Below are 25,929 nucleotides of genomic sequence, written 5' to 3'. Positions count from 1 at the left end.
GGCTTGGGAGAGTTTAAGGCAAATGCTGATGAGATGATTAACCTGTGCTGGGGGCCGAGCTAGGTTGTAGAGGAGCTTTGCAGACTGTGTTCCCAGTCAAAGGTGACAACTGGGACTGATTTGGCTTTGTACCTGTGTTTGAAGATTGTATTTCTTTGTTTTCTCACAGAGAAGAAGTGCAGGAGAACTGTGTCCGCTGGAAAAAGAAATTCACCTTCGTGTGCAAAATGAGTGCCAACCCCGCCACGGGGCTCCTGGACCCCTGCATCTGCCGCGTATCTGTGCGCAAGGTGAGCGTCCAGCGTCTGCTTCTGGCCGGTACCACCCGTGTCTTGGTGTTGGTTCCGAGCTGCTTTTTTAGCAGCAAGAATTGCAGTGGGAAGGGAGGATTTGTAGGGCTAAGACAGAAACCAAACGGAGCTCGCCTCCCCAGCGAGGGTGCTTGACCGAGGGTGGGAGGGAGCAGGGTGTTGGTACAGGAGTTTGTGAAATCCTGAGACCAAATTCCAGGATTGAGTAACGACTTTCCCCATGTTTCCCCAGCGCAGATAATAGCTTCTTTTCCTGTTTGTTTTGTCTCCCATTATAGGAGCTGAAGGGCGGAAAAACCTACTCCAAGGTAAGAAAGGGTAAAGAAAGGGCAAATGTGTCAGAGTGGTGATGGTTTTGTCTGCTGTTAGTGCTCCGTGCCCAGCAGAAAGCAGTGGCTGAGCAGTCAGAGCGCAGCATGGCTGCTGCGAGAGGCACTCTGGAGAGGCACTCGTTAGTTCTTCGGCCTGAATTAAGTGATTTCCCAAAAAAAAAAAAAACTTAGTTACTGGGACAGGATCCAGATTGCACTGGATGTGGATTTGAGAAGGGGGTTGGGAAGATGTTCTGCATGTCCTCAAACTTTGGGGAAGTTCTGAGTCAGATGTGAACTTTCTGGCTTCTGGCAATGTCTTGCTAATAAAGAAATACAGACTCGAGTTACTGTGCTCTCCCGAACACAGTAACCATCTGTGGCTGGGGCAGGCACCTCGCCGCGCTGTGAGACGGGCAGAAACCTACAGCAGAAATCCCTGTCCTCCAGGGCACGGGGGGCACCGAGGCAAGAAACAAGCTGATCATCAGGGACATCAGTTTTTTGTTTCGTTACACACACGCTCGCCCCACTCGTTTTCTCGCTCAGGCTGTGGGAGACAATGGGCTGGATGCCACCCCTTCGCTTTGTGCTGGAACAAGAGACAATGTTGGCTTGGGAGCTGAGTTCGCACAGAGCCCGAAACCATGTTTGTTTGAAAATGAGTCACTGGTGCTAGTTTCTAATAAACAGATGTTCAGGTCACGCAGAGCCTCGTAAGAATTTCTCCTAATCAATATCCTTCCTGAGACCGTGGGTCTAAAAAGCTGCGAGAGGAGAGCTGCGCTCACACCTGGGTACCGCTGTGCCCTGCGGCAGAGGGCAGCGGCACTGCCCACACTGTTCCTTTTTTTGTGGCTAACATCAGGACGCTGTCTCGAGGGCCTTTGGTTTCTCTCTCGCTAAATTTACGCCGAGGGGGAGGTTTATTCCTCCGTCCTGCAGAGCTGCCTGTCCGGGGAGTGCAGCGTAGCCGGAGGAAGAGGTGTGCCTGGGAGGTGTAAACGCGTTGGCCTCTTCCTCCTCCATGCCTGTCCTGAGGCTTCCCGCTGTATTTGGGAAAAATTAAAGGAAGCTGGAAGGCAGTCTCCGTGGTGGAGTTAACCTGGACTCTTATTCAGGTCGTGCTGTAACCTACTTCCCCTTCTGTCGGTCTGCAGCTGCGTTTAGAGGCGTGTTAAGAGTTTTAGTTGCTCCAGCCCCAAATCAGAGACCAAAGCCTAAGTATTCATCTCTTGAGCTTTGCTCGGTCTCCTGTGAAGAAGTGGAAGGAGTTGCATGCATGCATGTGGTCCTCACTGCCTTCCCACAGCTCTCCCCAGCTGGACTGGATGCTTCGAATTGGGGAACAACCCGTGTGGAGGTGAGGGGTGCCGCACCAGACGGTGGTTATAGGCTTTGCAGTCTTGGCCTGTGGACCAGGCCTGTTCAGACTCATTTCCAGGCAGATTGTTGTGACAGAATTGAGTTACTTGGTACTCCCAATGTTTGTAGCAGCAGTCTGTTTGTGTCCGTGCAGTTATTTCCCCATTCCTACACAACAAGTCCTCACCTTCTTGAACTACCTTCGCTCAGCTGGAAACTCCCCTGATCGTGGGAGGTGCGGAGAGCCCTCCCTACCTGGTCCCCCTTCAGCAGTGGAGCTGTTTGTGCTCAGGAGTTTCCATAGACTCGTGTACCTTTGGTTTGACGTTAATGTCACCTCGGTGTCAGGGGTTATGGAGCGGAAACCACCAGGAAGGCCTGATAAAGCGGAAACTCTTTCCCCGAGCTGGAAGAAACGCCATCAGCTGGCTGGAAAACTGAGGAAACCATTCGGAAAGGTGACATATGAAAACATCCTCTTGCTAAGGGATCCTTCCTCTATATACTGCGAGTCTGCTTCCTGAGGAGGGCTTCTGACCTCAGCACGCAGCGTGGGTGCTGCCAGTCCCGTCCCACATCTGTCCTCTGATGCCCAGCTCCTCACAAAGGCCCTTGTTAGTGCTTCGATGTGGGTCAGGGGGTCTGGGCACCCCTCGGGTACCCCCTTCTCCTTCTGGTGGGGCTGTGCCACCTCTCTTCCATCCTCCAGTTCTGTCGCTCTGACGTGTTGCATTGCACGTGGCTTTCTCTTCCCCAGCTTCTCTCTGGAAGATAAAGTCTCTACTTTTTTGCATTATTGCTGAATATTCAGCAAAAACCTAACCCTCGGCACTGCGAGAGAGGAACACCTGCAGCAGGAACTGGAGAAGCTCGAGTTATGGGAGCCCTTTCAAAGCGAGAAGAGTGGGAGTGAAGTGAGGTCGTTTTTCTTCCTTCCTTTTGCTGAAGAAAGGTTCCTGTTCTGTCCCACTTCTTATTTGCCTTCAGCGCTTGTTCCCCTTTGAGAATGGGACAGAGGACAAAGGTACCTTAATCTTGTTGCTGTCATCCCTTGAATTATCTCGTGCAGGCTGTGGTTTAGACTTTTGATGTGGAATAATGGGAGCAGTCCTGATACGGAACAATGCTCATACAGCAGGGACTGCTTTGGGCTCTAACTCCCTATCAGCTGAGAGCACCACATTTCCTTAGCGTGCTGCTAGTCTGAGGCTCGTGGTTCGGTTCTGTCATCCAGGTGTCAGCGCCAGGGCAGGAGAAATGTCCAGTAATTCACAAAATAACAGCTGGGTAGGGGCATTTGCTTGTCCACCTTCTCTCCGTGTTCTTGTGGAAGCTGACCTGTACGTTGAGGTGATGCTGTGACCTTCTGTGCTGGGGCTGGTTGGTCAAATTCAGGGACAGCATCTCTTTCTGGGCAGGGTAGGTGAGACACAGCTGACTTATTGCCAAAGTTCTGAGTAAAAGAAGCTGTAATTTTTTTTTCTTTTGGGAAAGCACTGTATTCCTAGAGCAGGAATTAGAGCAGAAGAGCAAAACTGCTCCTCATTGTGTTTGTGCTCTAGAGGCGTCCATCCCCTCTTTGAATTTGCCTCTAATCTTTAACTTTAGCACCTTTCCTATTTATTTTCTCTTTGTTCAAGAAAGTTTGGAGAGCTGATAGCTAAATCTCTGCAGACATTTCTCTTCCTCCTGCCTGCCAAACGTGCCACTAGCTACTTAAACCCTGGAGATGCTGAGGAAGCTTTGCTACAGGGGATGCCCAGCGCAGCAGCTGATCTGTGGCAGTAGGGCACTCACACGGCCCTGTGGCTCTCCCCTCCCAGCTTGCGGTGCTGCAAGGCCCCATTCTGTGCTTCAGGACAGCGTCACTTTCCCCTGTAACAATATCCTTTCATCTCCCGGTTCGCATGCTCCGCTGCACTCCGGGATGGCCCGGCACAAAGAGTGCCTTATTATGTTTGTGTGTGTGTGATTCTGTTTTTTCCACATGGGTGACCTAGTGCCTTCCATGTCCTTGGTTATGCAACTGCTGCAGGCTGGTTAACGCTGTCCTGGCCAGCACCACTGCTCTTTTCCTCCCTTGCACAGGGCTGACGTCCCGCAGAGCGTTCACCTGGCTGGGGATGAGGAAGGCAACCTCCCACCCCCAGCTCTAAGGGGTCTCTGCACCCCATCTCTGCGTGTGTGGCTTGTGTTTCTGCCCAAACTCACGGCAGTGCTGTCCTCCTCTGCTCTGGGTGACACTGCATATCCCCTTATTGAAGTGGGTTTTTTTTGTTTCTTTGTTCTCTCCCCTTCCCCTCCATTGTTTTCGTGGCTACAGCTGGGCTTCGCTGACCTAAATCTGGCAGAATTTGCGGGCTCTGGATCCACTGTCCGTTGCTGCTTGCTGGAGGGATACGACACCAAGAACACGCGGCAGGACAACTCCATCCTAAAGGTACAGCAGCTGGTTCTGCCACAGTGGAAATCCTGCTATTGAGTAAAAAAAGATCACAGCCAGAGTGCAGCGCGGAGCCTCAAAGAAGATCCTGTTCTGTACAGAGAGGGTTCTGCTGTTAGCCTGCTGTCTGAGCAGGGACATTTGCTGTTATCACAGCTGCCCTTTGATGTCTTGGCATCCGTTTGGCCAAGCGATAACCCTCGATAACATTTTTTTATCATCAGAGAAAGCACGAGCTTGGGGGGGGAAAAAAGTCTGAAGTGCACTGTCAGGGTTGCCAGGCTGGTGTCCTGCTGAGCCCCTACAGCTCGGAGCCATTGATGTCTGCTTGGGGAAGGGAGGGGATAACTGGCTAAATCCCTGGAGCTGACCTCCTTTAGGGAGGAACTGGGTCTCATTAATCTTTATGCCTAGCCCTTGACCTCCTGGCTGCTAAGTGAGGAGCTCGCTGCAGGATGGCTAACTGTGGGCCTTGTTCCCTCTCTGCAGGTCACCATCGGGATGTCCTTGCTCTCGGGGGATCCCTGCTTCAAAACGTGAGTTTCTGGGTACTCCTCCTGTTCTGGGGGGACTGGGACTCAGACTCCTGGTGCTTTTGCAGTCTACTGTTGGAGACTGAAATTGCTGGGGAGGAGGAAAAGACGTCCTTGCGATAAGGAAGCATGGGGGAAAGCTCGAAAGTGATGGTCTAGGCTGTTGGATCAGCTGGTGTGGTATAGCATGACTGCTTTTGGTTGGTTTGTTCTCTGCTGTTGTTTCCCAGTTTAAAAAAAAAATAAAAAATCAGCTCTAGGGTGGGGAAATTCTGAATTTCAGGGCCAGTGGTAACATTGACTGGTGATAGGAGATGTGAAGGGTGACCTGCGAGAGCTGCTGAAGCATGTGGCAGTTTTCACTCCTGCCCTGTGAGATGGGATGGCAGGGGGAGTATTTTCAAATTTCCCATTTAAACTCAAACCTGATTTTCCAAATCTCTTGTATTCTTCTGAAGGACTGGGGTCATCTCTCTTTTCCCTTCTGGGGGAAGAAACAGTCTTGTGGGTGGTGTTTTTTTTTTTCCTCCTAGTGTCATTGAGTTTTGGAAACTAACAGACGTTGATAACGAACTTTGTGTTTTACACGAGGGACAGTTTCTCATAGCTCTGGGGTTGGTTTCGGTGACCTCCAAGAAGGGAAAGGTCAATGAAGAAAACAGTCTTGGAAATTACCATGTTTCAGCACATAGCACTCAAAATAAAGATGCTGAATTGAAATAGCAACAAAAATAACGTGAGGCTGGAGAATTTTAATTCTCCTTTTCTTCTGCAGGAACCTAGGATCATAATTTGTATTGATTAGTAGAGAAACTGCAGTCATACACATCTTTTATTTTTTTAAATCCATTGTAGCAAGAAAGAACAAATGCAGCAGAGCTGGAGAGCAGTCTTGTTGCTTTGCTAATTGTTGGGGAATCAATTAACAAATACAGCAGTGACGTGTGCCTTTACCCTGCAGTGATCCCAGCCGGTGTGCAGCAAGGTGTGTAAGTGCTGCAGGACTGCCCTGGGCTGGTGGAATATTTCCTGGAATATTTCCTGCTGACTCCCAGCAGTGTGGGAGAAGAAAGCTTTACCTTAAGGTCACCTCTCGTAGCAGCGACATTCTGGGCTAAATGATCTAATTTTAGGAGCTGGCTTCGAGTACATCAATGAGCTTGCGTTGTTATAAAAAGCTGCCTAATTTGTATGTTGTGAATGCCTTTTCACAGTGCAGCAATATTTGTGAGCCTTTCAAACAGTAAATGCAGTGCCATCAGATTCGGAAAAAAAATCTGCTTCAGAATTAAACTCTGAGCATCTTCAGTCCTAACCTTGTAATGGTAACAGATGCTTTAACAGATGTTTCCAGCCTAGGTTACTAGGATTAATTTCAATGACAAATTGAAGCGATGGCTGACAACGTTTGACAAAAATACCTGTTGCTTTTTCATTGTGGAATCAAACCCCGCTGTTAGTACCTGGAAATTATACAGCATCGAGCGTAAATATCCATGTAATGTAAGAGGGGTCAGTGAAAGTCAAACCTCCGCGTTTTCTTGCAGGATTTTTGCAGTCGTCCCCATTTTTTCTTTATATGGTGATGATGTGCGAATGTCTAAAAATGGAAACTTTGCATGTAGAATAGTCCTTGATCAGGGGAGCTGCTGAGAAATGACACTCGTTAGAGGGTTAGGCAGGAACTAAGCTGTGCTGGGAACTCACTCCTGAATGTGCTCGCCGAGCACTCGCTTTCTGCAGCACCCGGAGGAGCCTTCCCCTCCTGGGTGTTGTGCAGGAGGGGAGAGCAGGCTGCTAACCTGACCCGACAGCTGCTGCAGCAGCAGTGGGCTTGATCGAGGCAGCAGGGGCCTTATTAGCCTGGGAAACAAGGTCCCCAAAGTACCTGGCTGTGTGTAAATCACCGCTAACACGGTTAGGGAGGTGCTCTAGTTCTTTGGTGGTTGCTCCCCTCTGCCTCAGGAGGGTGTGCTGGGGGTCTCCTGTGACCTTTGTAGCTGTCTGGCTGCCATAAGAAATGGTTTTAGCTTTTTATTCGTTCTCCCAAGCTATTTGATGGTCCCCTCGTGTAGCATCTTCCCTCGCTCACCTCAGAGCTCCAAGTGAGACAAATAAAAGTTTGGCTTTCTCGCTCCTCACTTAAAAAGCGTGGTATAAGCCATTAGTTACAGCTCGGGCTTCAGGCTAGAGGGAAGTTAGGGCTCCAGCAGGAATATTAACTTTGCCACGCTGCACATGCCATGGCTTTGACCCAAAAACCCTCCTGCAGGAAGGGAGGGGGCTCAGGCGCTTGCAGTTCTGTCCTGGAGTCAGCATTTACAGAGGGATGTCAGCAGCACGCAGAACAACCAGAAAAACGATTCTGACAGCTGGAAAAATACTTTAGTCTCACTGAAAAGTAGTTTGTTCATCAGTTAAAAAATGGAAAGGTCACTCGATGGTTGTAAAAAGCTCTCGTAGGGGTGCTGGGATAAAAGGCTTCTCTCTGACCCGGGTCAGAAAGGTGTAGCAGGATGGCGCTGGGATTTCGAGCTGGCTGAAAACAAGCTGGTTCCTGTTTGTGAGGCCGGCTGGCTGCTGGAACACGTGTTGGGGGAAAAGGGCAGCTCTGGATAATTTCCTGGAGGAGAGTGCGGTTGTCCTGTACGAATGACTGAGTGGTCGCTTTCTGCCTTAGTTTACCTCAACCTTGCTTTTCCTTGGCATCAGCAGTTTGTAAAGTGCCAGCTCTGCAGTCCGGATGTGTTATGGATTAGGGAAGACCCAAGTTTTAGGAGAGGGAGCAAATGGCACGCTGTGCTGTAGCCTGGGGGGCTGCCAGCCCTTCCTCGGGGAGCTGGGGGGGCCTCGTGGCGCAGCGAGAGCCCCCTGTGCGATGGGACAATCCCTGATCCTTGCCCTGCACATCCTAACACTCTTCTCTTCCGATCGCAGGCCGCCTTCCACAGCCAAATCCATCACCATCCCGGGGCAGGACTCCACCCTGCAGCTCACCTGCAAGGGCGAGGGAACCACAAGCAGCACCAGCACTTCAGCCCCAGTTGGCTCTCTGCGCCAGAGCAAGCCGCGAGCGACCATCCTGAGCTCGGGTAGGAATGCCCAGCCCCGAGCCACGCAGCGCCCGGGGCTGCCTGCACACTCCCTTCTTTTTCCCACCAATTACAAGCACAGATTTTTTAAAAACATTTCATGATTTCCCAAACTAATCCTCAGCTCTTTACTCGTTTAAGAAAATTAAGAAAAACAAAATTAGCTGTTAGGAGGAAGCACAAATCTTTGCCGCATGCCTACTTGTGTTGGTGGAGATAAAGCAATTAGTTCTTTTTGCTGTGGATTTAATAATTCATGTGTCGCCCTCATCCCTGCCTTCCATTGTGTTCGGTGCCACTTAACATTGTTCTCCACTCAGCTATTTTGGTGCTCGAGCTTATCTTCTCGAAAAGTTCCTCTGAAGGTTTCAGAGGCTGGTTTAAGGTCTGATGGCCTTGTTCCAGCTGCTGATGTGGAGTTCTTTGGCTTCTGTGCGAGCCCATTTTCAAGGACACCACATTCTCCCGTTGCCTTTTTTCCTTCCCCGCACACTCCCAGCGTGCAGGCAGGCACACTGCACCAAAATAGCTCTGTCACATCGCCTCACGCTTAGCACGGCGTGCAAGGGCTGTTCTTAAAAGGCTGGCAAATGTTACACTGGGGCACTTTTGGATCAACTTGCTGCAAGAGAGGCAAGATGGGGCAAGGGCAAAGAAGCAGAGGTTATCCTGAGGTTTCAGTGCCAAGTTCTGGTGTGCTTTAAATGCTAAATGGCATGGACTCTGACAAGTAATAGCAGGAGAAAAGTATTAACAGGAGGAGTGCCCAAATGGAGGTTATAATGCTTTACTGATAGTGGCCCTTTGCTCCCATGGTGTTAGCTGTTCGTAGTTAAAGGTATTAAACTTCAGACACTAACTGTCCTTCTGGGTCCTTCAGGGCCCTAGAGATGCCTGTTAATTCAGGCACTGGGTGGTAGAATTAGTGATCAGAGCTTGACAGAGAACCTTTTTGTTGTCTTCCCTGTTTCCAGGGTGCTTGTAGGCGCTGTGCTGGCCTGTACAACAGGCTTTGCCAACAGACTTGCACTTTCCTTAATCTGGTGTCCCAGGATCAGTGGTCAGTCCTAGGCAGCGGGCAAGATGCTGGCTTGGTTGTGGTGTAACCAGTGCCTTGTTTCTCAGCAGGTGTCCCAGAAGAACCCGATCAGAATCTGTCCAGCCCCGAGGAAGTCTTCCACTCGGGGCACTCGCGGAACTCCAGCTACGCCAGCCAGCAGTCCAAGATCTCTGGTAACTGTTGCTCTGTGTGGTTCTGCCAGCAGCGGCCCCATCCCTTTCTCTTTCCTGCTGCGAGCTCTTGTGAGAGCAATTTGCAGCCATCTCTCTTACCCAGCCCTGTAATAGCAGAGTTTCCTGTTTAGTCTCTACAGATGAGTTCACTGATGCGTGCATAAACCTCAGTATCTGGGAACAGAACCGCTGCTCTGAGGCTGCCCTGCCTGTTAGCTGAGCTGCCAGGAAGGAGGTAAAACGTGGTTTGTAACCGCTCTGCCTTTGCAGGTTACAGCACGGAGCACTCCCGTTCCTCCAGCATGTCGGACCTGACCCACCGCCGCAACACCTCCACCAGCAGCAGCGCGTCCGGAGGGCTCAGCATGACGGTGGAGTGCCCCGAGGGAGAGCGCGACCACAAGCTAGAGAAGCCTCCCCGGCCCCCCAGACCAGCTCTTCTGCTGGACAGACCCTCTCGGTAGGTAACTGGTGCAAAGCCCCTTTGGGAAGGAGAGACAGAACCTACTCCTTGGTCTTCAAGCAGCAGTGAAGTGGAAGCAGTCACTGGGAGGCAGGCTGTTGCTCGAAGAAGCAAGAGAGTATCTGAAAGTCTGTCTTGAAAGGCTGAGTAAGTTTTCCTTTTATTTTTTCTCCCCAGGAGGAAAAAGGATTCGGTGGAGAGTCATCCAACCCGAGTGGATGACACCAGGATCGATGCGGACGATATAGTGGAGAAGATAATGCAGAGTCAGGACTTCACAGATGTCAGCAATACTGAAGGTGAGAGGATGATCCTCAGAGGGGAGGTCTTGGCTTTTCCTTTAGCAAGGCTGCCAAGCTTTTACAGAGCCACATCTGATCTGTTGTAGGCTCCCTTCCCCACTTGACAGTATTTTCTTTCAGTGCTTGCTAGGTGTTCCTGTGGTAGATAAAGAAACCGTGTGGATTTGAGTGGTGTGGTTTTTGCAAACAGTGCTTGCCACTGTTCTGCAATGCACAGCAGAGGTTGAACAGGAGCTTAAACGTACAGGATGAGAGGGAAGAAATACCAGTTCTTCACGGCCTTTGTGCCAGGGTCAACCCCAGGGTGTTTGTTAAAGCAGGAGGCCACAACTGGAGGAAAAAGGGCACATCTTGGCAAAAGGATGGGAAGAGAGATGGGTCACTGTGTGCTGGTGTTCAGGTCTGAGAGAGCCAAAGGAGGTTTTCTCCATTGCAGCCACACCATTTGTTAAGAGAAAATTAATACCACCTCTACATTTATTTGAATCTTCCAATTTAGCCTAGAAATCAATCTCACATCCTTTATCTAGTGTGTTTTTTCAGTAAGTTTTAAACCTGAGCCTAACTTCTTGTTAGTACTTCTACAGATTACTGTTAGTCACCTTAAATCACTGGATTTGATATTAAATCACATGGGGATCTCCACCTCACTCAGCATGGGTTTAAACTAGGCTGAGAACAGCCACCTCTTGCCAGCAGAACAGGCTGAATTTCTTTTCCAGTGATGAGCCTACAAAAAGCAGCATGGGAGCCCCACAGTTTACCTGTTTAGATGTGTTAAAGCTGACACAAAAACTTACATCAGTGGAATTGCCTTGAAAGAAGCAGCCAGAGGAATGTCATCGCATTCATTTCCCTGCTTTTACTCTTCCAAAACTCAGTGTTGTGCTTGATTTGTACGTGAGGCTCCCTTTTAAAGCAAGAAGAGTTCCCGAGGGCCCTATTACTATGGGAACACCAGCAAGCGTGCGTGTGGATTCACAGAAATACACTTGTTCCTGTGCTGAACATTGTGTAACGCACCTGGGAGAGGGGCACCTGGCAACCAGCAGGAGCTCTGGATTTTGATACCTGCTTCCTTTTCTGTCTGCAGATAGCAACCTGAGGTTGTTCGTGAGCAGAGACGGAACGACGACACTGAGCGGTATTCAGCTGGGAAACAGGTAGGTTTCCTGCAAGCCTGCAGACAGCGAGGCTCCGGAGAGATTAGTGAGCTGTTTGTACCCAGGAAACTTTCACCTTTGTTACGGGAGAGATTTCTGAACATCACGTGCTGCCTGGTGGCTTTATTCCCACATTAACGCCCCCAGGTGTCACGGTGACAGGCTGCAGCCGCGCTGGAGTGCAAGTGAATTGTCAGTAGAAGCTCATAGGGATAATTTGATCCCAGTTGCTAGATCCAAGAGCAGAAGTAAGTGAGGAGTAAAAGGACAAAATGGTAGAGGTTGGTTCCTGTTTGCTTCCGCACCCGACCGAAGGCAGGGAGCTTTGCCTCCTGCTGGACTACAGCAAAACTGCAGCAGCTTGTTCCATTGTCCCTTCTCCCTGCCCCCTCCGTCTGTGTCAAGGGCTTTTTCTCTTGTGAAAGACTTCTGGACAAATAAAACTTTGTCTCGCTGCAATAGCCCTTGACGCCGTGCATTGACTGGCTGCGTTTGCCAAGCTTTGTAGCACCTTTGTAGGAAGAAAAGCAGTAATGGTGAACACAGAGATGCGTCAGGTCGGTGGTAAAATTGGAAGCAGAGCCAGGAACACTGGCTCTTTGCACAGTGTGCTCCCTCCCCAGCCCTTTCCTCTGCCTTCTAGAAGGATTTATGTGCTACACCCAGCTCTTTCAAGTGCTCTAGTGTTAGCTTGCCACGTAGCTGTCTGTTTTGTGTTATGTGCGTTGACGTCCCGCCAGACTGACTCGTTATTTTCAGTATTTTGTGTGAGGTTAGAGGGCGATGTTCATGAGCTGAGAGCTCTGAATAGAGGCTTGTTTGCTCTAAGCGACTGAGGAAAATAACCTGGCTTTCTCCTCCTCTTCCCCTCTGCCTCCTCAGGGTCTCATCTGGAGTTTACGAGCCAGTGGTGATTGAAACCCACTAAATGTGAAGAACAGGGTAGAGCTGCTGGAAACAGGCCCCCTACCCGGTCCGCTGCCACATGGATGCCAACCTTTACCTCTCTTCATGCAGCATTCCAGAAGGGATTTCTCCACGCCCCTCCCCGTACGTTTGCACTGCAGAACCACTCCGAGACCACTCCAGACCGTGCACTTTCCCTGTCGGCAGTACCCTCCTCGCTTCCCAGTTCTTCCAGTGCCTGCCCTCCCCTGTTCCCGAGCAGACACCAGGTGTCTGTTGGACGTATCCTTAGTCCTAGAGGACCTTGTTCTTCTGCACCCCTCGTTCCACCCCTCCGTTCGCAACAGGGGGCGTCTCAGCTTTTGTCTCCCCAAAACGTTGGGTTATACCACTGTGAACTCTTCAAACCACTGGGGGAGGGGGAAACCATTGCAACCAAACCAAGAGCTGCTTGTCGGTGACACAGTGGAAGGGCCGCTTGCAGGGTGCTTCGTGCATCGGCTCTGCAAGGCAGCGTCACCTTCCAAGGCAACACTTTTACTGACCGAGGGGTGCTGTGGTGTGCACTGCACCTGGCTGCCCTCACATCCCCACACAGCTTCTCATAGGAAATATCTCCCGAAAGTGCATTTCAGAAAATTACTGCGGTCCAGATGGGAGCTGATTAAATGGTTCAATGCTTGTTATACCACTAACTGCATCGTGCCCTTCCACTGCTGGGCATGGAAGGGCAGTGCTCACCTATTAGCATTACCAGGAGCACTTTAGAGGTTCCAGATTTTACCTGGAGGAGGCTTAGGCTGGCTTTTCCAGGGTTGTAATCCACGTTTGCTGGACTGATTCAGCAAATAGTTACTGTTGGAGCTTGGAATTCAAAGCCTCTTTTTTGGTTTTTTTTGGCTCAGGAAGGGAGCTGCCCTTCTTGGACTGTGAAAAGATTCTCGTTATCTGACGGCCTCCCCGGGCCGTGCAGTTACCCGCAGTGGTCTCTCTGGTGCTGGTGGTAACAGTTGCCTCTCTGGGCCTGGGCCAGTACGGGAGCTGGTGTTGGTTGGCCTCTCTTGACCTGTCAGCAGGGATCTGCGCCTGAGCTGGTTCCTTTAGGGGCTGGGGAGAGAAGTAGGGCAAGGTGAAGCCCCCGTCTCTGCCTTCAGAGGTAGGATGGATGTTTCCTGCTACGTTAGCCACAGCAGCCGGTCCTACCTGCTCCATGGCAAGCCAGCTCTGACAAGGCTTCAAACTCTTTTTCTGCTTGCTCCTTCAATTGTTCCTCTTTGGGATTTTTCTGCAGTTGCCTGACTCTTGAGCTGCCTCCTTGCAGCGCGTGGCAGAGACAGCAGGCCCTTCCAGCTCCCCCTGATAGATCCTCCGGGCAGCTGCGTGGCAGACGGGGATCTCTGCAGACTCAGCCCTTCCTGTACAGAGACTCTTGGCCTGTAAGCTATTTCTGTGTAGTGCCCTTCCCTCTTTTGCCAGTGTACTGTAGTAGCACTCAGCAGCCATGCACTTTGAGCAAGGGCGCGCTCCTGGCCCTGCTGGGAACGTGCCCTCTGACACACGTGTGCGTGCACACACACGGGCACACACCTGCCCCGCTCAGCAAGGAAAGACTTGTGACTGATCACCTTGTTGTTCAAACTTAGCTATTGTAAAGCCTTCTTAAAAAGAAAAAGAAAAAAAAAAAAGGATTAATAGTGGTCTCTGCGGCCAGAATGCATGCGGATGAGCTACTGGAAAAGGGAATTTGGCAGAACGAGAGATGAGGAATGAAAGGGCCTTGATTTTAATTTTTCTTGTTTTTTTTTGTTTTTTTTTTTGCCCTGCTAACTAAGGATGGCTGCATGGGGAGGGTGTTAGGCAGTGTGGCAAAGCTATACAGCTGCTTGCTCTGTTTTGATGGTTCCTGTCCTCAAGGCAAGAGGTTTCTTTCTGTGTTTGGACAGACCGCACTAGGACAGGGATCTTCCTCACCCCTTTTGCTTCAAAGGGAGTTAAAATTTGGGTTACGGTTCAGAGGGTTACAGACACCGCTTCGGTTTGGTTTATTGTAGGGAAAAGGTATTGATCTTTTGAGTCTGTCTGAAACAAAAGCTCTTTCACACTCCCTGGTGTTTTCAACTGTGATCTCTCCTCCGCTCAGTCTGGGGAGGTTTGGCACTCGCTCGCAGGCTGGGGAGCTTCCTGCTCTGGGTGAGAGGTGCCCTGTGCCGGGGGTGCTCGCAGGACAGGGAGAGCTGCTGCTTGCTTTTTTTCACTCCCTGGGGTGCTGCCAGAAAGCCCGGCCTGGCCTGACCTTCTGTTCAGGTCAGTGCGAGGGCAGAAGCACACCAGACAGCACCGGGTGTCCTTGCTGTGCCCTCGGGTGGCTGTGGCAGGAGCTGGGGGTCAGGCTGCTCCCCGGCACAGCACCTGCTGGAAATCGGGTCCAGCGTTGCAACCAGGACTTGAAAGGGGTAGAAATAAGCTAGGAAAGAGGCCAACCCAGCTCAGTTCTGCTGCTTTGCTTCTATTCCCATGAAAAACAATGGTGGTTGCTGTCAGAGCAACTGGGAGCCAAGGGCTTTCTCCTGGGCTCCAGTTGGCAAGAGTCTGTCGCTCCAAGATGCTGGCAGCCAGGCGTTGTGAATCTCCTCTTCCAGCAAAGCAAGGGGAGCAGCAGTTGAGCTTTTCATCAAGCTGCTCTCACCTCCCCAGCCTGGCAGAGCTGTATCCTGCTCCATCGCGTCGCTGTGGCCATCTCTGGCTTCTCTTCCAGCTGCTCGGCACCTCACTGCTCGGGTTTTTGGTAACGATGTCTCGTAGGGTGTCTGTCTCTTGTCTCCGCATCAGTATCGACTCCACAGATCCCGGTCATTTTATTTTCTAGCTCTCCCACCCCTCACTTTCAGTAAGAAGGCAGCCCTACTCATTCAGCCTAGTGCAGCGCAGCCAGGGCTGGAGGGCCCTGTGGAGGGAGGGAGGGAGGGAGGCAGGAGCAGCCTGCTTCTAGCCCTAGACCTCGATTTGAGCTCCTTGTTGGCATCACTGCCGTCTGTTCCCTGTTGGGCTTTGAACATTGAAGAAGTGAATCAGTTTCCAGACCCAAACCGCTGGCTAGTTTCTTTGTGTTTTTTTGTCTTGAAGTTTATTGATTTTTTTTTTTTTATATAAACCCAGCAGGCTGGTGTTTGTTTTTCTTTTTTTTTTTTTTTTTTTTTTTGACTGCGTTATTGTTTCATTGATATTTTATTCCTGGGGGGCCGAGGGGGGACGACTTTCTTCCCTACATTGTTCCCTTTCTCAGGGGGATTCAGAGGTGACTGAAGTGAGTAAAAGGACCTTATTGGCAAGCCCCTGCAGCCCCTGGGTCTCGGGTGCTGGTGAGCAGGGCTGCGCACGCCCGGCTGGCCCTGGAGAGCAGAGCTGGCTCTCTGCTCCCGTCTCGGGGCCAGGCAAAAGCTGTGGGCCCTGCTCTCAGTCTCCGGACCCCTGCTTGGTGGAAGCCCGTTGCAAAAGGCATGGGAAATTTCAATGTAATTTTTTTTTACTAACTTTTTTTTTAAAAAAAACGGTATAAGTGGAGTGAATGCCCGGGCCGGTAGGCTTAGTTGTGACTTGCTGGAGGAGGTGGGTTTCAATCGGAAATCGTGATGGAAAAAGGGGGAGAAGGATGTTGCCCCTCTGTCGCTATTTTTTTGGTATGGTTGGCACTTTAAATGGGGGGCTTTGTGCTGTCCTCACCCTCGGTGTGATGGGCAGCGGGCTTGTGATCTCTTCCCCCCCCCGTATTGCCAAATCCCTTTGCCCCCTGCAGAAAGCTAAGCCCTTTTGAGTGTTCGCTTCAGGTTTTTAGAGGGTTCTGAACTGGGCCGAGACCCGAAGAAACGTCTTTCATTCGAATCTTAATAGGAGGGGGGTGACTTTTTTTTTTTTAATTTATTTTGTCGTTGCTGTTTTTTTTTTTTTTTCTTTTTAAACTGGTGGCTGTGCAGCTGGACTCTGCACGCGCTGTTGTGAACCTCTGGGAAAAATAAAACCTCACTCCAGGTACGCTAGAGCACCTAGGTGAAACGCCCCTCCTGGAGAGGGGCCCCGTCCTGTCCCCCCCCCTCGCTGCCTTACCTGGGGGCTGCCGAGCCCCCCTCTGCCCCCCTGCCCTGCCCTGACCCCCCAGCCTAGGCTCTAGCTGAATGAATTGACGCTCTGGTGACTTAGCCCTGTGGACAAGGCAAGTCCCCAGGGGCGAGTTGCTGCAGACACTGCCTGGTAGCACGTGTTTGCGCTGAAAAGCCACTTCCTCGCTTGGGGGGGCTCCCAAATGAGCTCCCCCCCTTCCCTCTCGAGCGCCGCGTCGTCCATCAGCCCACCCGCGCCGTCCCGACCCCATCCGTGGCTGCCCGGGAGGGAGGGAGCTGGAAACCTGGGAAAGAGAAAGGAATTGGGGTGAAGCTTGGAGCTAGAGGTGTGGCTGAGCCTCCGAACTTGCCTCGACTGTAAGGAATAATGGGAGAGCCCGTATTTTTGTGGGGGGAGGGAGGGGAAGGGGAGATTATGTTTTATTTTCGTGAAAGCCAATTGAGCTCGGTGATCTTCGGATGAGGCGCACACTTGATTTATATCAGATTCTATAGAGAGATCGCTGATATTTTTGGAAAGGGAATGGGTCTATGCAAACTTCCAAAATTGCTTGAAAGATAGTTTAACATTTTTTTACTTTGAAAATCTAAAGATAAATCTCTAACTTTTTTTCTTAAAGCAGAAGTGCGTTTAGAAAGAGAAGCTACTTCCACTGCTCTATTTTGATGATGATTCTTGGAAAGTTTGGGCTGGAGGGAATGACTATTTTTCACCATTTTTATCTCGCTCCTCTAGTTTTTTGTTTCTTTTTCTAACGGAATGCTGTGCCGTCTTTGATTCAACAGATCGTGTTTGTATTTTCTGTATCTGGTTCCTAACGTAGAGAAATAACAAATATATGAGGAAATCAATATAATGTCAAATGTTGTTATGGTTTGGGGGAAAATAAAGGTTTTTGGTACTTCACAATGATTCTTCTGGCTTTGTGGTTTTGTCCTAGACAGACGTTTGCTTCAGAAGTACTGGCTGAGGAAGTGAAAAGGTCAGACGGTGCCTGCTGGCAGGCAGGGCTTGGCAGCCAGCAGGGCACCGGGTCCCTGCCAGCCCTCCTGGGGGCAGGAGAGGGGCTGGAGCAGGGCAGGCGCCACAGCACGCGGCCAGTAGAAGCAGGAGCCCAAAATCCAGGGGGAAGGTGACCTGGCACCACCGCCAGCCCCTGGCACAGCCTCGTGGTCCTGAACACCGCGTCCCTGCCAGGGCTGCGCTCAGCGGCCGCATCCTGCCCCGCTGTGGGGACGCTGCCACAGCTGAAGCGTGGCTCCAGCAGCACCTGGGGAGCAGGGCAGCCTCTCCTCTTCCTCCGTGAGCTGGATTCACCTTCCCCAGCCTCCCAAAGCTGTAACATCTGCACCTTTCAGTCCCAGGGCCCCCCCACCTCCCCTTCCTCTGAGGCTCCCCGCGTCCCTCGGCTCTTTGGGCTCCCTTTTCCTTCTCCAGCTGCCTTGTGAGCGAACCGGCTGCGAGGCAGGATGTTAGATCTGCCTGCTGGAGCTGTTGGAGCTCCCTGCTCTCAAGATGAGTCACTTCCCTCGGAACTGAGCAGCAGGTGGCTGTGGGAATGGAAACCTGCTGCTGCAGGAGAGGGGGAAAACGATGCTGCAGGAGCTGCAACCATTCAACGATGGGATTTGCTCCCAGCACTGGGGGCTTTTCTCCACCATAATTCAGCACTGAACTACAGGGTCACAGCAGCACCAGGCCTAGGCTTAGTGATTCTGTGATTCTAAGGTTGGAAAAGCCCTCCAAGATCACCTGGGCCTACCACCACTGTCACCCACTAACCTATGTCCCCCAGCACCACGTCCAACCTCTCCTTGAACACCCCCAGGGATGGGGACTCCCCCACCTCCCTGGGCAACCCATCCCAGTGCCTGACTGCTCGTTCTGACAGAAATGTCTCCTTATTTCCAACCTGAACCTCCCCTGATGCAACTTGAGGCCATTCCCTCTGGTCCTACCACAGTAACATGAGAGCAGAGGCTGACCCCCAGCTCCCCACCCCTTCCTTTCAGGCCGTTGGAGGGAGCAATGAGCTCTGCCCCAAGCCTCTTACACAGACCAAGCCCCCCCAGTTCACAGGACTTCTGTTCCAGACCCTTCACCAGCTTCGCAGCCCTGCTGTGGGCACACGCCAGGGCTTGTCGGATTCCCTTTAGGAAGAGCTGGGGGCTGCAGGGCTCCAGGCACAGGCAGCTGGGGCAAAGAGGGGTGCGAGGGTAGGGGTGAGATATGGGGGTAGGGGTGAGATAGGAGGTTACAGGTGAGATGTGAGTGTACGGGGTGAGATGGGAGGGTATGGAGTTAGGGGTGAGGGCACAGGTGAGGTGTGAGGGTATGGGGTGTGATATGAGGGTACAGGTGAGATATGAAGGTTCAGGTGAGATATGAAGGTTCAGGCAGGTGAGATGTGTGGGTGTCATGTGAGGGTATGGGGTTAGGGGTGAGGGTACAGGGTGTGATATGAGGGTCCAGGTGAGATGTGAGGGTACAGGGTGAGATATGAGGGTTCAAGCAGGTGAGTTGAGAGGGTACAGGTTTGATATGAGGGTACAGGTGAGGTGTGAGGGTTCAGGTGAGATATGAGGGTTCAGGTAGGTGAGATGTAAGGGTACAGGTGAGATATGAGGGAATGGGGTTAGGGGTGAGGGCTCAGGTGAGGTGTAAGGGTATGGGGTGTGATGTGAGGGTTCAGGCGAGACATGAGGGTTCAGGCAGGTGAGATGTGAGGATGCGGGTATCATGTGAGGGTATGGGGTTAGGGGTGAGGGCACAGGTGTGATATGAGGGTACAGGTGAGGTGTGAGGGTTCAGCTAGGTGAGATGTGAGGGTACAAGTGAGATATGAGCGTACAGATGAGATGTGAGAGAATGGGGTTAGTTGTGAGGGTACAGGGTGTGATGTGAGGGTTCAGGCAGGTGAGATGTGGGGGTACAGGTGAGATGTGAGGGCATGGGGTGAGCCATGAAGGTTCAGCTGAGCTGTGAGGCGCTTGGCCCCCTCCCCCCGCAGAGTCCCCCAGCCCTCCGCCTCCCGCCACACTCCGGGCGGGGCCGCGCCTACATTTCCCACCACGCCCCGCGCCTCGCTTTTGGGCTCTCCCTCGCTGATTGGCCGCTCGGAGGCAGCGTGACGAGGGGGCGGCGCGCTGATTGGCGGGCAGCAACCCGGAAGGACGGCGCGGGCAGGGGGCGCCCGTCGCTATGGTGAGCGGGGCCTGCACCGGGGCCGGGGCCTGGGCCTGAACCGGGGCCTGCGGGGCCGGGCCCGGGGCTCGGGGCCCCCCCTGACGCTCTCCCCTCCTCTCCCCTCTCCCTTCGCAGGCCACGGCGACGGATCGTGCGGTGGGCTTCGGTCTGGTCGCCTTCAGCCTGGCGCTGTTCGCCTACTACACGCTGTGGATCGTGGTGCTGGTACGAGGCCGGGGGGGGGCTCGGGGGGCGCCGGGCCCTGGCACAGCACGGGACATCGGGGAGCACCGGGGGAGGAGGCTCCCTGAGGAGAAACCACCCCGGGGGGATGCCGGGTGTAGAGAGCCACGCACGGGGCCGGTGGCATCGCCCCTGGGGTCAGGGCTGCCCCCCCCCGGCTGCCCCAGGGCTGGTGGTGCGGGCCCCAGTGCCCCAAAGTGCCCCAAATTGCCCCAAAGTGCCCCAAAAAGCTGCAGTGTCCTTGAGGAATGAATCCCAGCAGGGTCTCAATAAAACACAGCCAGTGCCAGCCGTTCCCTTTGGGCAGGCAGTGCTGGGGGCTTGCTGTGTCCAGCCCCTGCTCGCCCCTCACCAGCCCTGCTGGAGCCCCCGGCCTCCCGTCCGTCCCCGTGGGCTCTGCAGCTGCTGTGTGAGGGCCTCACCACGCAGGCCTGGCTGCTCTTTAATTAGCAATCCCCTCCAGCCGGGTGTTTCCGTCCTGCTTTTGAAACCAGCCGGCCGCAGGTGTGTGTGTGTGTCCTGCAGGTGGTGCCCCCCTGCTGACCGCCCCCTCTCTTTCTCTCTCTGCAGCCCTTCATCGACAGCGCCCACGCCATCCACCGCTTCTTCCTGCCCAGGGAGTACGCCGTTATCATCCCCGTGGTGGCCGGGCTGCTGCTGCTGCTATTTATAGGTGAGCGTTATTTCGGTTGCTCTAATTAAAGCCTTCTAAATGAGGAAGAGAGAAGGGGGTTGCTAGGGGGGTGGCTAACGCACGGTGCTTGTGACGCGCTGCCCGTGGCTCCTGCAGCAGCTGCATGTGGCAGGGACCCTGGCGGTGGGCTCTGTGCGTGCACACGCGCGTGTCACTGGCTCCTTGAGCCTCTGCACGTGGGTTTGTTTCTTGTTCTCTCTGCTAAGATTCCGTTCCTCACCGCGGCGTGTTTTAAAAGCTCCCCTAATGAGAAATACTCTGACCTAATTTGTTCTCTCCTGTGGCAGGCGTTTTTATAATGGTGGTGACGTGGAAGAGCAAGAAGCCCGCCAAGAAATCGGAGTGAGGGGCCGGCTGTGAGACATGAGGAGGAGGCCCCCGGCCAGGAAGGGGCTGCAGCACCGCGCGGCCGCCTCCTCCACAGCTCACTCGCAGCCACAGCACCGAGCTGGCTGCTCTCCCTCCCCACATTCCTTCCTGAGAAGCAGCAGCCTCCTGGAGTTTACGACTTACTGACCAAAAGGGAGCAAAACTGGCCGACAGGACTCACCAGGAGAGGGCCCGGAGCTCTGGCTCTGAGGGTGCTGCTCCCAGCGGGGGCTACGTGCAGCCCCTGGGCTTCAGCTGGGCCATGTGGGAGCTGCCGGGGCGCAGCCAGCCCAGCCAGCCCCCTCAGGTGCTTGGTAGCCCTTCCTCTCTGCTCCTGCTGTGTCCACGTTTGTTCCCTGTTTTTTTTTTTTTTCCTAACTTTATATACTGTTTTGTTTTTTTTTTTAAATCGGATTCAAGACTGTGAAGAAAGAAATTAAGATTTTGGGCTAGGAAGAGGCAGTCTCGTGTGCTCCCTTTGCCTGCTGGAAGGGCTCACGGTGGTGCTGTGGGGCTCTGGTGTCTCAGAAGAGCCCCCTGGTGAGGCCGGGCTCCCAGGGACAGTCCCCACCTCCTCCTGCAGCATCCAGCTGAGGCCGTGGCCGTGCCCTGGCTCACAGAGGGAGCATTTGGCTGCACCTCTGTGGGGGGAACCGCATCCACCCACTAAAGGTGTCTGCAGGGTCTCCACCTTCGTCCTCCTCCCGTGCTGCGTGTGGGGGTGCAGCTCCAGCCTCATCTCCTGCCTCGGGGAGATGAATTTGGGCTTGGGGGGCTGGAGACAACAAGGGGAAGGCATCAGGTTGTGCCTGTTGGCAGCTCTGGGCTGGTGCTGCTCCTTCCTGGGACACCTCCAGGGCAGAGCCTTCCCCGGGGCGCTGTCCCGCAGGGGCCCTGCCCCGTGGAAGGGGCTCTGGGGACACAGAATGCACGCACACGGTGCCGGGCGGTGCCCCCTGAACCACCCCTGCCTGGGTGGCCAGTGCTGGTGAGGGCTGGGTTGCCCCAGGGGTGTGGATCTGCCCCTGGTCCTCACCCCCACGTGGCCCCTGCCCCACTGCAGGCCCCGTGCACTGCTCACACCGCGTGTCCTCGTCCTGCCGCCCACAGGTCCCCCAGCCGTGGGGCTCTGATGGCAGGGAGCTGGCTGCTGGGACAGCGAGGGGACAGTGACGCTGCTGGGGGCCATGGTGAGCGGTCCCTGGGCTGGGGAGGGCAGCGGGGTGGGAGCACGGGGGGCTTGGGGCTGGCAGGAGTGAGCTGGAAGGGGCCGGGACCCCCTCACCCCATCCCCGCAGCCACCATGGGCACCCCGTTCCCCCCCCAGGCTGCTGTGATAGGAGGGACCCCAGCGAGCCGCCCACGTGCCGGGGGGCTCCGTCTGTCCCCGCGGACCCCCCACCAGCACAAACTCGGCCTCTTCGAGATCGGCCCCGAGCACCAATTCTACCTCCTCACCTGCCGCCTGCGCGCAGGGCTCCGCGCTGCCACCCAGGCTGCCATTGACCACCCGCCCGCGGTGAGCACCCCCCCGGCACCCACTGGGGGTCCCACACTTCCCCCCCGGAGACCCCCTCACCCCGTGCGTCCCCCCCTAGGACACCCCCTGCGACGGCGACTGCGCGGCGGTGCTGAGGCAGCCGCACGAGGTAGGAGCTGCGGGGTTGCCCCCGCGTCCCCCCCCGGCCGTGCCGCGGCTCACCGCGTGCCACCGCAGGGCTTCGAGCTGCTCACCTACGCCGGGCCGGCCTTCACCCGCCTGCGGCGCGCGCTGGGGCTGCCGGAGGAGCTGTACCAGGCGGCGCTGAGCTCGCGGTACTTCCAGTTCGTCAGCAACTCCAAGAGCAAAGCCCGCTTCTTCCTGACGTGAGCGGCGCCGGGGCGTCCCCCTGCAGCGGGGTGCGGGGTGCTGCGGGTGCCCCCAGGGTTCCCGGCCGCCCCCGGTGCCCCCCAGGCACGTCTCGCCCGCCGCAGGCAGGACAAACGCTTCTTCCTGAAGACGCAGACCAAGCAGGAGATGCGCTTCCTGCTCGCCAACCTGCCCCGCTACCTGCGGCACCTCGAGGCGTTCCCGCACTCGCTGCTCGTCCGCCTGCTGGGTGAGGGCGGCCGGGGGGGAATTGGGGATCCCAGGGGGGGATTTGGGGGGTGCCCATGGCCTCACGGCGCTCGCCCCAGGTGCCCACAGCATCGTCGTGCCCCGCCGGAGCAGGGCAGGTGCCCCCGCCGCAGCCCTGCCCTGTCCCCAGCACTACTTCACCGTCACACTGAGCGTCTTCTTCCCCGACGAGGGGATCCTTGAGAGGTGAGTCGGGGAAGGGCAGGGCTGGGGCGTCCGTCTGTCTGTCCTGCCGGGCCTGGGGTCCGTCTGCTGCACGCTGCCCACGTCTGTCTGTCCGTCCTGGGGGTGGCTGTGTCCTGTTGTCCCAGCACATTCGATGTCCGTCTGTCCTGGCAAAGCCAGGTTCTGTTTGGCGCCTGCCCTTGGCGCGTGGTGTCCGTGTGTCCTGGGGAACGTGGTGTCCGTCTGTCCGTGGTGCCTGGTGTCTGTCTGTCTGTCTGGGGGACGCGGTGTGTGTCCATCCTTGGGAACACGGTGTCCACCTACCCTTGGTGCCTGGTGCGTCTCTCCTGGGGGACGCGGTGTCTGTCTGTCCTGGTGAAGTGCTGTCCATCCATCCTTGGTGCCCGGTGTCCGTCTGTCCGGGGCCATCCCCCCCATGCCAGCCTGGCTGTGGGGTGGGGTGGGCACGGAGCCGCTGCCCCCCCCCAGGTACGACATCAAGGGCTGCCGCGTGGACCGCTGGGCCGAGCCCGCGAGCGCCGTGGTGCTGAAAGACCTCAACTTTGAGGGCAAGTCCCTCGTGCTGGGTAAGGCGTGGGGGGCACGGGGGGGACACGGTGAGGCCCGGGGGGGGCTGAGGCTGCCCCTTGTGCCGCAGGCTCCCAGCGGCCGTGGCTGCTGCGGCAGCTGGAGCTGGACAGCCGCTTCCTGGAGGAGCTGCGGGTGCTGGATTACAGCCTGCTGCTGGCCGTGCGGCCCCTGCTCCCCGACGGGCTCACGGCACGGTGAGTGCTGCCCGGCGAGGGGACCCCCTGTTTTGTTTTTTGGGGGGACTGAGCCCCCTGCCCGCCTCCCCGCAGGTCCCCGGTGCCGTGCCACGTCCTCCAGGGCTCAGGGCCAAGCCAGAACCAGCGCCCGCTGCCCGGCGGCAGCGACCCCCTGCACTGCATCGACGGGCCGCAGCGGCGCTACTCGGTGGGGCTGGTGGATCTCTTCAGCACCTACACCTTCCGCTGGCGCCTCGAGCACCTCTGGAAGAGGATCCGCTACCGGGATGGGTCCTTCTCCACCGTGCCCCCCGCTGCCTACGCCCGGCGGCTGTGCCGGTGGGTGGAAGCGCACAGCGAGTGACGGCCGCGCTCGGGGCTTGCCTAAAAACCCATTCCTGTGCCAGAAGCTGAGCGGAGATTTATTATTTGGGATGTGGACACCACCCCCTTGCCCGCCCAGAAGTGTCCCCAGAAATGCTGCCCTGTCCCTGTCCCAGGCTGAGCCTCGTGGGGCTCTGTGCCCGCCCTGGGGTGTTCGGCTCCCCATGGGATAAGCGGGGAATGCCGGGCTGCAAAGGGCAGCGGCCCTAAAAATAACCCTGGGGAGCAGCCGGCGGCACCACGAGGTGGCCGTGCTCCAGCCCAGGCTGAAGGTCAGGGCGCTGGGTGTGCCCCGTGCGGCTCCAGGTGCCCTCAGCACCACGCTTTGTGCCTCAGTTTCCCCCCTCGCAGCCTCTCTCGGGGGGCAGCGGGGTCTCCCCACCCCAGGGGGCTGTTTCTGGGTGCAGCCCCTTGCCCCATTGTGCCCTTCCCCTTTCAGGACACCCCCCGTGGGCCAATGTCCCTGTCCCTGTGCAGGATCCGGCCCCACTCACGCCGTGCCCCCCCCAGCACTCCCCAAATTGGCATGGGGTCTCATACCCTGCATCCAGCACAGCCTGTGCGCAGTGGAAACACCCCACATTTCCCTGCCGAGGTGCTGCGGGGCCACCCCGCGTGCTGTTGCCTGCAGCCTGGGCAGGTTGGGCAGGAGAAGGCGGCGGAAACACGGTGGAGAAAACCCAAACCCTCCCCGTGGGGCTGCTGCCGCGAGGCAGGGCAGCCCAAACCATGGCCCTGAGGCACGCAGCCACCTCCGAGCGAGCTGAAGGATTGAAAAAAATCCACGGCCATTTGGGAGCCGTTCTTGGCTGGCGTGGGATGTCCAAGGGTGAGTGGGTGCTCCAGTCCATCACGGGAGGGCTGGTGGATGGGGTCCCCTGTGCAGACGTGGTGTCCTGTGCCACCGTCACCTCCTCTTCCATCCCTGCTGAAGCCTGTTGGGATGGGGGAACCAGCTTCGAGGTGGTGTGTTCAGCCCAACACCTCAAACTGGGGGAGAAGATACAAGGACAGAGCTCAAGGGCTGCGCTAAGGACAGCGCACGGCTCCAGCACGAGGCCCCACAGGCCTCCTGCTGCTGCGTGGGCTCCTCCATGGGCTGCGGGGCAGCTCCTGCCCTCCTCCTGCCCCACTCCTGCCTCCTCCTGTGCTGACGCGCTGGCTGCAGGGCTGTTCCTTGCATCTCAGCCCTCTCTCCCCCAGCTGCCTTTGCCCAGCAGTTCTCTCCCTTCCTTCACTCTGCTCTCCCCGAGGCCCACCCAGCACCGCTCACGGCCCAGCTCTGACCACCAGCAGCAGGTCCCTTTTGGGGTGCCCGGCACTGGCTTCCCTCTGGCACTGGGCAGCCTCTGGGCTCTGCTCCCAGAGCCCCCCCTGCAGCTCCCCGGCTCCCACCCCCTGGCACGCAGCCCCAGTACAGAGGTTGTTTCTCTTATTTCCGTGTCATCTGCTTGGAAAAACAAATGCAAGGTGCGTCTGGCAGCCGTGAGCAGGAGGTTCCTGCAGGTGCTCTGCGCCTTGGCCCCGGTGCCAGGGGCTGCAGGGACGGGCAGGTGGGTGGCAGGTGGCCCCCCGAAGCCATCGGCCAGGACGGGGGCACCAAGAGGCCAACCTGCCCCAGCCCCGCTCCCCAAATACCCCCCGGGGCAGTGCTGCTGCCCCTGAGTGCAGTGAGCCGCTCCGGGCTGGGGGGCACGGGGGTGAGAGCGGGGCTTGGGGACGTGGAGGGACCGGGGGTGGGGGGCTGCAGGGACCCCCAGGCTG

The 25,929-nt window shown here is 55.6% G+C and overlaps 3 protein-coding genes across 4 annotated transcripts in view; all 3 read left to right on the top strand.

Annotated features, from left to right (window-relative positions):
• The window catches only part of EEIG1 (estrogen-induced osteoclastogenesis regulator 1), a gene marked incomplete at its 5' end in the record, with an annotated part of 33,752 nt that extends 16,602 nt beyond the window's left edge, over positions 1-17,150 (top strand). Inside the window, 10 exons of one of the 2 annotated variants that reach the window (XM_084494246.1) lie at positions 170-290; positions 590-619; positions 4,311-4,427; positions 4,920-4,966; positions 7,901-8,055; positions 9,184-9,288; positions 9,559-9,748; positions 9,929-10,050; positions 11,147-11,216; positions 12,099-17,150. In XM_084494246.1, coding sequence (XP_084350372.1) covers positions 170-290; positions 590-619; positions 4,311-4,427; positions 4,920-4,966; positions 7,901-8,055; positions 9,184-9,288; positions 9,559-9,748; positions 9,929-10,050; positions 11,147-11,216; positions 12,099-12,144 — 1,003 coding nt within the window. In that variant the 3' untranslated portion in view covers positions 12,145-17,150. Of the gene's footprint in view, positions 1-169; positions 291-589; positions 620-4,310; positions 4,428-4,919; positions 4,967-7,900; positions 8,056-9,180; positions 9,289-9,558; positions 9,749-9,928; positions 10,051-11,146; positions 11,217-12,098 lie in introns of both variants that reach the window. The other variant, XM_084494245.1, reaches the window with a different exon arrangement.
• A 2,230-nt stretch (positions 17,151-19,380) lies between these two features.
• DPM2 (dolichyl-phosphate mannosyltransferase subunit 2, regulatory) lies at positions 19,381-21,192 on the top strand. Its single transcript, XM_084494256.1, has 4 exons — positions 19,381-19,442; positions 19,560-19,649; positions 20,238-20,340; positions 20,649-21,192. The coding sequence occupies exons 1-4, from the start codon at positions 19,440-19,442 to the stop codon at positions 20,705-20,707; spliced, it is 255 nt and encodes an 84-aa protein (XP_084350382.1). The 5' UTR covers positions 19,381-19,439; the 3' UTR covers positions 20,708-21,192.
• A 95-nt stretch (positions 21,193-21,287) lies between these two features.
• Positions 21,288-24,190, top strand: PIP5KL1 (phosphatidylinositol-4-phosphate 5-kinase like 1). Its single transcript, XM_084494244.1, has 10 exons — positions 21,288-21,402; positions 21,841-21,920; positions 22,058-22,249; positions 22,329-22,379; positions 22,448-22,596; positions 22,705-22,829; positions 22,909-23,035; positions 23,504-23,601; positions 23,673-23,799; positions 23,875-24,190. The coding sequence occupies exons 2-10, from the start codon at positions 21,918-21,920 to the stop codon at positions 24,143-24,145; spliced, it is 1,143 nt and encodes a 380-aa protein (XP_084350370.1). The 5' UTR covers positions 21,288-21,402; positions 21,841-21,917; the 3' UTR covers positions 24,146-24,190.
• Positions 24,191-25,929: the final 1,739 nt, after the last annotated feature.

Source organism: Aythya ferina (assembly GCF_964211825.1).
Source record: "Aythya ferina genome assembly, chromosome: 20".
In the NCBI taxonomy this organism is placed as follows: domain Eukaryota; kingdom Metazoa; phylum Chordata; class Aves; order Anseriformes; family Anatidae; genus Aythya; species Aythya ferina.
The sequence above is the reverse complement of the archived record's forward strand: the minus strand, read 5'-3'. Positions and strand labels throughout refer to the sequence as shown.